This window comes from Vanessa tameamea, chromosome 9 (assembly GCF_037043105.1).
Source record: "Vanessa tameamea isolate UH-Manoa-2023 chromosome 9, ilVanTame1 primary haplotype, whole genome shotgun sequence".
Classification (NCBI taxonomy): Eukaryota; Metazoa; Arthropoda; class Insecta; order Lepidoptera; family Nymphalidae; genus Vanessa; species Vanessa tameamea.
Window position 1 is genome coordinate 11,170,696 of NC_087317.1, and position 8,866 is coordinate 11,179,561.

At 36.6% G+C, this 8,866-nt stretch overlaps 1 protein-coding gene across 1 annotated transcript; it reads left to right on the forward strand.

The window, feature by feature from the left end:
- Window positions 1-6,789, forward strand: Dnaaf5 (Dynein axonemal assembly factor 5). Its single transcript, XM_026635126.2, has 12 exons — window positions 1-773; window positions 859-1,042; window positions 1,327-1,544; window positions 1,639-1,796; window positions 1,952-2,155; window positions 2,483-2,633; window positions 3,053-3,217; window positions 3,857-4,048; window positions 4,889-5,010; window positions 5,400-5,592; window positions 6,103-6,294; window positions 6,640-6,789. Exons 1-12 carry the CDS (start codon window positions 137-139, stop codon window positions 6,768-6,770), a joined length of 2,547 nt encoding a protein of 848 aa, XP_026490911.2. The 5' UTR covers window positions 1-136; the 3' UTR covers window positions 6,771-6,789.
- Window positions 6,790-8,866: the final 2,077 nt, after the last annotated feature.

The window sequence follows — 8,866 nt, forward strand, 5'->3', positions numbered from 1 at the left end:
AACGTGTTGTCTTGGTAACATGTATTTGTTTGTCAATATCTCTCTAGTTTTCAATTTGAAAATTTCATTTAATTTATCTTTTGGATAAATATAGAAGAGAGATTAGTACAATTTTACTGTAAAAGTTAAAAAAAATATGTCGGATATAAAACCAAAGCTACAGGATAATCCAAGGGGCGCTTTGGAACCATATATAACCACACTTCAAAGCGATTCCAAAATAGCAAGAAGGCAGGCATTAATTAAAATCAATGAAGAGATTTTTGAAAATCCGTTGAATGAGGATTGCGATCTAATTGTTGTTTTTTCGGAAATTTATGCTTATGTCTTAAAATGTTTCTCAGATGTTTCTGAGTCATGCAGAGAGAAAGCAATATTAATAATGTCCAATTTTATAGAAAAGTTGCCGTGGAATGATTATTATTTAACTTATATTCTCCCTGTTATTGTGCGGCGTATCGGCGCTGCAGAGACCATAGAAGATGCAGAAGAGATTCGATTAGTTTTAATTCAACTGGTTCATAAGATACTGGAAAAGTACAAGGGAACCTGTCTTCTTGGTCCATTCATTAATGATTTTACAAGTATTCTAACTAAAACTTGTACCGATGCATTTCCTAAAGTAAAATTAGAAGCATCAGAGTGTATAATAATGCTTACAAAAATTCTTCAGAGAGATTTTCATTTTCAATCTGAGAGTTATGTTAAACCTCTTTTATCAAACTTTGCTCATCAACACTTTAGGGTTCGGGTTGGAGCTATAAAAGCTATTGGTGGAGTATATATATTATTTCAGTTGGTTATAAAATAATTATATTAAAAAAAAACTCAATAACATGTTGTAGATTTTTTTTGTAGGTGCTGTTGTTATGGCTGGCAATGTCAAATGTTTTGAGTTATCTATCACACCCATGGCTGAGAAACTCTTTGATGAGAATACTCAAGTGAGACTGCAAGTGACTATGGAAGTTGGCAACTGGATGTTATCTTATAAGGATCGTTATTCCTTCTGGCATCGCATGATTCCTTTGCTGCTAACAAGGTTTGTTTTAGATGGGTAATTAAGATATTGTTGTGATTCTTTATATTCTGCGTTAATAAATATGAATGAACATGAACTACATATTTTGTGAACCTGTGTCAGCTCAAAATTGCAGGTACATATCTAGTCAAACTTTTCCAAATGTTTGATGTATTATTTGTTTTTTATAATTCATCATGAGTTTGGAGATGTTTCAATTAAATAAGCATAAATATACATAAATTGAAGTTTAATGTTAGTTTACAGGCTGTAACTTTACAATAATGAGTGTTATTACATTCCAGTTTAAGTGATGTCATGACTGTTATAAGAGAGACAGCAACTAAACTATGGAAAGACATAGGCCTACAATACTTTGAAGAGAATGAAGAGGAGTTGAAAAAGAAAAGTGATTTCCTTAAAGACATACCAGAACATTACCCTGATGTTAAACGTCCCAATCTTGGATGCAGAACCTTGGTCCAGAGCAATATTGGGAAGATAGTCCCAGCTATATGTCGAGGTAAGATTGTGTTACAACTTTTTCATACATCTTTAAACAATAATTTATGTGGATTCTCTGAATGCAATCTCTCAACTAATAATTGTAAAAACAGAGATGGAAGGCTGGCAAGCCGACGCACGGCTGCGCTGCGCTCAGTTGCTGTGCTGGCTGCTGCTGTGCGCGGAGGGGGGCAGCACGCAGCACGCCTGCACAGTGCTGCGCGTGCTGCATCGCGGAGCCGCAGACGACGACCAGAGGGTTGTGCTCGAAGTGCGTAGCAAAATTGCGGAGTTGGTCCAAATTATTAAGTCTGTATCTCAAAAGTGTAATGAAGGTCCTACCTTAGTTAACTGGCTAAATATAATTGATATTGATATGAATTTTAATCGCTATCAAAATACAAATAAAATACAAATAATTTGCAGGTAAAACGCGCGTCTGAATTATTCGGTTATTTCATTACGCCGGATACTTGGTGGCCCCTCGTCGAAGCTGAGGTAGACTCGTGGAGTGCTCTCTTTATTATTGCCAATATTCTGAAAGGATCCCGGGCAGAACTGGTCAAGGAGAAGGTTATGATGGAATTGTGTAAGGAATTGGCAGATCCTGAGAGTTGCAGGGTCAGGAAGGTAGGCGGTTACTTTTCGGACATTTTTCTATGATAAGAGGGAAAATTGCTTTAAAACATGCTGTGATATTAAAAAAGTGAATTCCAAATTTGTCTTCTATTGTCAGTTTTACATAAGTCCAATAAATCGTCATTAGGCTATGGTAAAAACACTTCTAGACAAGGCAATTCATTGCATATGGAAGGAATACCATTTCAAATTAATGTAATCCAATTATATATAAAAAAATATATATAGTTACGACTGCATTTGTAATCAGTTTTGCGTGGTTTGGTTTGATTGTTTGAGTGATTTTTTTTTTATTTTATATTTTATTTGGATTTTTAGCCAAAATATCAGACGAACTTGGTCCTTGTAACTGAAGCGTTAATGGACTTATGTAAAGACGACTGCAAGTCCGTAGCTGAACAGCTATTTGTTATTAACTTCACGGTGTATGCGATGCCCTGCGATGATAAAATACAATTTATGGCATTATGTAAGTATATAATATATTAGTGGTGTATGTACCGAGTGCTCTAATAAGGAGTTTTACTCGAATATTCGCTGAATCGCGTGCTCGAGTGGTTTCAGGCGCGAAACGACTTAATTCTGTCAAATAAAGACAAATGTGTAACTAAAACTCATAAGTTAAATAATATACACTTGGGCAAAAGGTGCAAAAATTAACGTATGCATTAACTGCGTTTGAATATTTTCCAGTCGTGTCGGATTTACCGTCCTATCGGATCATGAGTATCAAGGATTTTTTAAAAGTGCCTATAAACTTGATATTTAATTAGTACAATTACTTTTTATTTTCGAGTGGTCTTAATTGGGACTAATGATTAAACCGATCAGCAATTACATGATACTTTTTTTAATAACTACGACACGGCATTGAATGTTTTGTTGTAGCAAACTTGGACAAACTTCGCTGCATTGAAAAGTGCGGAAGTACGATCGTTTCTCTATACGAGAAGCATATTCAGCGAGTGTTAGCCGACATCACCAGCGACGCCTGCACGTGGAACCTCCTCACCCCCGACCGCTGTCTGCTGGAGTGCGTGCTGTTGCAGTCAGGTGCGTTTCTCTACTTAACAATTTAGAAAAGTATAAAACTGCGAACTCTTATACATATTTTTAAACAACTTAACGAAGATGGGACATATTCAGCCAAATGCTGACATCGTTTTTTAGTTATATCCCTATACTACAGTATTCGTCTAGGTAGGCATAATATTTTGAACTTTTTGTAGTCTCTACACTAAATATGAACTCGGTACGGTTAACATTTCATACAAAAATAAGTTTCATGTTATAAATTTGTCGTACGAGTTTTAAACAATAATAAGATATGTACGTATATGTCGAGATGTTGAATAATCTATGATACTCATTATGGATTTGTCGACAAAAGGCGTTTGAACGTCAGCGAAGTTGTAAGATCCAAAGTCCCGGAAGTAAAATTAGTAGGGATACAAGTAGTGAACTGAAATAGTGTTGTAAGTATTATATCAACATATATTAATCGAGAACTGCTAATAATATATTTGGATCTAATGTTTGTTTATCTCTTTCTTCGATTGGATTACGGTATCGTGACATTACCGTTGTAAAATCTAGTTTCTAGTTACATCATAGTAAGAATAATTTACTATTATACATTTGATTTTCCGTGTGACTGTATCTCTTAAAGGTATTAAATTTTAATTGAATCAGGTTCAGCGATGGGAACCCAGCTGCATCTCATCGCTCCTCTGTTAAAAGAATGCCTCTACCCGCCGAAACTGGATCCAGAAGTGAAGTTGAAAATATTCACTGCCCTGTCAACGGTACTTTTACAGCGTCAAATCAACTTTAGTAAATGTGATCAGGATAAGTTGGAAGCGTTTTTGAAGATCGTTATTGATGGTACGTTCCCTGTTTTGATCTATTCTTTAAATCTTTGTATAATTCAAAATTATCTTATGTTATACTATATTCAATGTTGCCATTTTGCAGGCGACGGTAAGTTTTTATTAAATCGGTTTTGATTGTAGTATAATATTTATTTATTGATCATCAAATCAAATCAAAATATACTTTATTCAAGTAGACTTTACAAGCACTTTTGACTCGTCATTTAACAAACTATTTAAAGTAAAGCTACCACCGGTTCGGAATGTAGATTCTACCGAAAGGAACCGGCAAGAAACTCAGTAGTTACTCTTTTTCAATATCTTAAAATACAGTCATGTTAGTTAAATACAATTATATATGTATGTTATGTCTCCTACCTGGAAGTCAACAAGCATTAACTCCACGCTTTTTTATAATCAATATACTCTTGTATCGAATAATATGCCTTCTTTACCAATGTATTTTTACAATTGACTTGAATCTATGAAACGGCAAAGTTAAAAATGTCTGCGGAATTTTATTATAGAAGCGGATATCTTGCCCCAAGAATGATTTATTGACTTCGCGGAGTCGGAAACTTGGCGTCATCAGATGACTACTTTCTTCTTGTAAAAAAGGTGCAATGTGTTTTTTGTGTTGTGATTGTTTTGAAGCGTGACACTAGAGATGCTCTCTCAGCGGCCTATAAGCGTCGAGGATATAGGTTTAAATAATTAAGAGACCGATGAAGTTCGTTTACGTATTACGCATAATGTAGATAGCACTAAATTAACAATTACTACTTTCTACGGATGTCAGAATGGAGTTAGTGTCCATGATTGGCGGTACCTTTACAGTTACTTTTCATTGCAGAAGTGATACTGCCAAACCTCGTATGGTCTCCGGGTAAAATAGCGGAGGCCATCCGCACGGCGGCCGCGGCGTGCCTGTGCGCCGCGCTGCAGGAACAGCCCGGCGCCGGCGGTGCGGGCGAGGTACACCATATGAGACAGATCTAATTTGTGCTTACAATGTTACTTACCATTCACTAACTGATGTAACGTATAGGACATCAAAGTAAATTTTATTCAATTAATCAGTCATAATCACTTTTATGTTATCATTTTCAAAAGTCGAGTAGTCTTGAAACGTAAGCCTAATACTTTTGTCATTGAGTTCATAATTCTATTAAAAAAAACGCGAGCGTTTATTCTCTGGGAAGGTTAACATACATATATACATACATACTGCGGTTCCCCGTGTCTTCCACCGACATCATAATTCCGTATAATTGCCATTTAAAAAGCATTAAATACATATACATATTTACAAAGTCGGTTGAATTGAGGTAACTAATTATTTCAAAATAATTCACTCGTTTCAGAAAATAGATTTATTCCCAAACAAAGAGTCTCTGGAACCTTTCCTAGAGCGAGTGGTACCGTTGCTGGTGAGCCTGACGGAGGACAACTCGCCCTTGACGCGACAGCACGCGTTGCGCGCCGCGCGCGGCGTCGTCGCGCTGGCGCGCCCGCGCGGTCTCTTCTCTGTGGAGATCCTACACAAACTGTATTTCGGTAAGACAGAAAACCCCGATGAATTAGTTTCGCTGGTTCTTCTTACGTCGTAGATAGGTTCTTTTCCAAATGGGTTGTAGTTTTTACTTTGCATAAATTCGTCTAAAACTGATAATGTATTTTATGTGTTTATCAAGTTTTGTGTCTGCCATTAAACTGGTTTTTACCGCTTATACCCATATAATATAATTATAAATTTTTCGGAGATCCTAAAAATCGACATAACACGATTACCCAGATCGTGACAGTTTACAACCATGTACTTGTTGGCCATGCTCTAGGTTCCTTAAACTTGAGATCAGTCATAGTAAACTTTAAGCCAATCAGTTTTATGAAGATTATTGTCAAACTCAAAATCAGTCAGTCGATCAGTAGATTGTGACATTAGCCAAATCATTTGTGCTCTACTAGCACGACTAAAAGCAAGGATATAGTACCTTTAATCTTAATATGCAAAAAGTGATTCTGTGAAATTTATGGTTGTTAATTTAATTAAACAAAATGTTTTAGTTGTGATTAAACGACTCGACGATAGCAGTGACAAGGTCCGATCCTACGCCGTCCAAACACTCTGTACGCTGTTCGGTTCTCGTCCGAAACCCTACGACGCCGCCGTCTTCGGAGCTCACATCGATGCTTTGTACAGCGCTATGCTCATACACCTCGATGATAACGACGAAACGTTTCAAAAGGAAATGCTGGGTAAGCCATGCTCACGGTCATCTCAGCTCATAACAGTTATCTATATACGACATCATTTTTAAACTCATCCTCTACGTTTTCATCAGGGAAACATTGACACAATAACCTTGAGTTTTTATGGTTTTCTCTTTTAAATTAATACTTTTATTTTTGTTTCTTTTGGTTCGAACATTTCTGCACATTAAGGTCGAGTAGATTAAAAAGTGTAAAGATAAAAATATTTGTGTCAGTTTCAATGTTTTCTAGTCAATTGATATGATTTAGCTTATTGGTTTTGTAATGCATTCCTTTTTAAATGTTTGTTCATATAATTATACATTTAAATGAAATTATATTTTGTTCCAGATGCACTAATAACATTAAGTGACATAGATTCTCAACTATTGATGAAAAAGCTTAAATCAAATATACACTTGTATAGAAATAAAGCAGCTTACGAGCGACTCACTCGACATATTGAAGAACATATGCAATAAACAATTATCTAGTCAATTTTAGTGCTTTAAAATATCTCTATTTAATTGGAGTTTAATTCGAGTTTAGGACTCGTCTTGCACTAACTCCTAAACTCGTCTTGGTTTTGTTATTATGTTTAAGAAAAGAGATGGAGTACAAAATAGTCGGTACAACAAACTTAATAGCACAGAGTGCATAAAAGCTTAATTTTTATTTTTATTTTAATATGAGCAATGTTTGCATCTTTTATTTAATTAATAAAGAAATAAATTTATAAAATGTATAAACTTATCGTTTTTATTTTTGGTTAGTCATTTTGGAAGATATGATTTTCAGATGTTCTAGATCTAGATCAAGACACTTGCTCACTTCCCACAGCTAGGTTTTGATAGTATAACGAATGGACTGATGATTTTAAACTTTGCTACACGGACTTAAGTTTCTTGTGATTTATTTTATATAGTTGTTAAACTGGTCCTTATTATGCGTGACGGAGGCGGAGTCGGAAGGTGCGCCGTAACGTCTTGACGTGCCTTTCGTGGCGGGTCGCCTTCAAGCGACTGCCGCTGGCAGGGCCGTGGTGGTGAGCCACGCGCGTTCCCGTAGCCCCGCCGTCTTGCGGTGAGGCGGACATCCGAGGAGGTTTTAGTGGGTAGGACGGGGCCTTCAGCCCCGGGAGTCCCACATATCCGTCCCGGTCCCCCCTTACGACCGGGCGGAATGCGTAAAAGCATATCCTCCACGTAAAACAAAAAAAAAGGCTTGATTATACGTATGTAAGCTTTAATACTTTTTATATTTTTATACAAGTAGCGCTCAACCTGTTACCTAGAAAATAATGTTTCATAGCGATTATTACTTATAAGGTACATTGCATTTGATTTGCTTATATAGGGTTATAACGATATGGTCAATGAGACATACTTTTGGCATATTTTTGCTATTTGGGCGGATTTGACTCCTCAATTTATTTTGCACCGCTGTAACATATTTTTTTCTTCAATACTGGTCAATAATTGCATCTATCTCTTCCCTAACCAATCTTATGGTAGGTCTACTATATTGCAAGGATGCTGCTAAAAAAAATGTTTGAAAAACTCTGCATCCTCAAAACTAAAAGTCAGCGGTAAAGAATAGTCCGCACAGACATTTTGTCGATAGACTTTGCAATTTGCCAGCGAGATATAAAAAAAGGTTTAACCTGCCCTAGTCCAAGATTTTGTCAACAAAGACTTCATTTCAGACACAATTTTGTTCTGGTTTTCTTCGACTTGTTCCCGAGAAATATTAGCGCGGCCGGTGTATAAGTTGTCTACGGTACTGGCTTCTGCATAGCAGTGAATATTGCTAAATTGCAACAAATCATTGATGTGCAGAAGAACCAGAGTAGGTCACAATATAATGACACCAGAATTGACAAATTTTAAATCAGGGCATCGACAACGACCTTGATCTGCCAAAAAGCTGGTGATCCAATTAGATAATTTCCCGGGAAGCCCATAAGAAGGAAGGATCGAAGGCTTTCGCTACACCCAAGCTGGCTGCTAATGCCTCCTCCTTGGATTCAACTGATTCCACTCATCTATGTGTCAGGTGAACTAGAAGATCACCGGCTGAGTGGCCTTGATGGACATCAGACTGGAAGTTGCTAATTAGCTGGTCCTCCTCTAGCTATCGGAGGAGCTGACAGGTAATAATCGACTCCATTATCTTGGAGAAAAAGATGGCTATAGGCCTATGATTGGACGGGTTTAGCGGTTGCCTTAATTAGGGATCGAGTGCACCAAAGTAGGCTTTCCGGATTTCGGGACGAGGCCTAATCGATTTACCAATTAGATTAAATAGATATTATATTTAAATATCAGCTCACTGTGCACTCACACCGTCTTCACCCCGCGCCCATTTTCATATATCATATTATCCCACGCTTTTACAGATAATATAATATTTATATAAAATTATATCTATATAATACTAATATGTGATTATAGATCTGTGTACACTACACGTAGGATTGCCAAAAAAGACGCGTTAAACCCATTATTATTAACTTACAATCTCTCGTAGATCTACGTAATCGTTGTTTCTTTTACAGTAATATCACGGTGGATAACAT

What these genes read in the sequence shown, in the direction of transcription:
- Dnaaf5 (XM_026635126.2), top strand. Translation starts at nt 137, where the DNA reads ATGTCGGATATAAAACCAAAGCTACAGGATAATCCAAGGGGCGCTTTG. An exon ending in TGGAGCTATAAAAGCTATTG is followed by an intron (nt 774 to 858) that starts GTGGAGTATATA and finishes TTTTTTTTGTAG; the next exon opens with GTGCTGTTGTTATGGCTGGC. An exon ending in GTTTCAAAAGGAAATGCTGG is followed by an intron (nt 6,295 to 6,639) that starts GTAAGCCATGCT and finishes ATTTTGTTCCAG; the next exon opens with ATGCACTAATAACATTAAGT.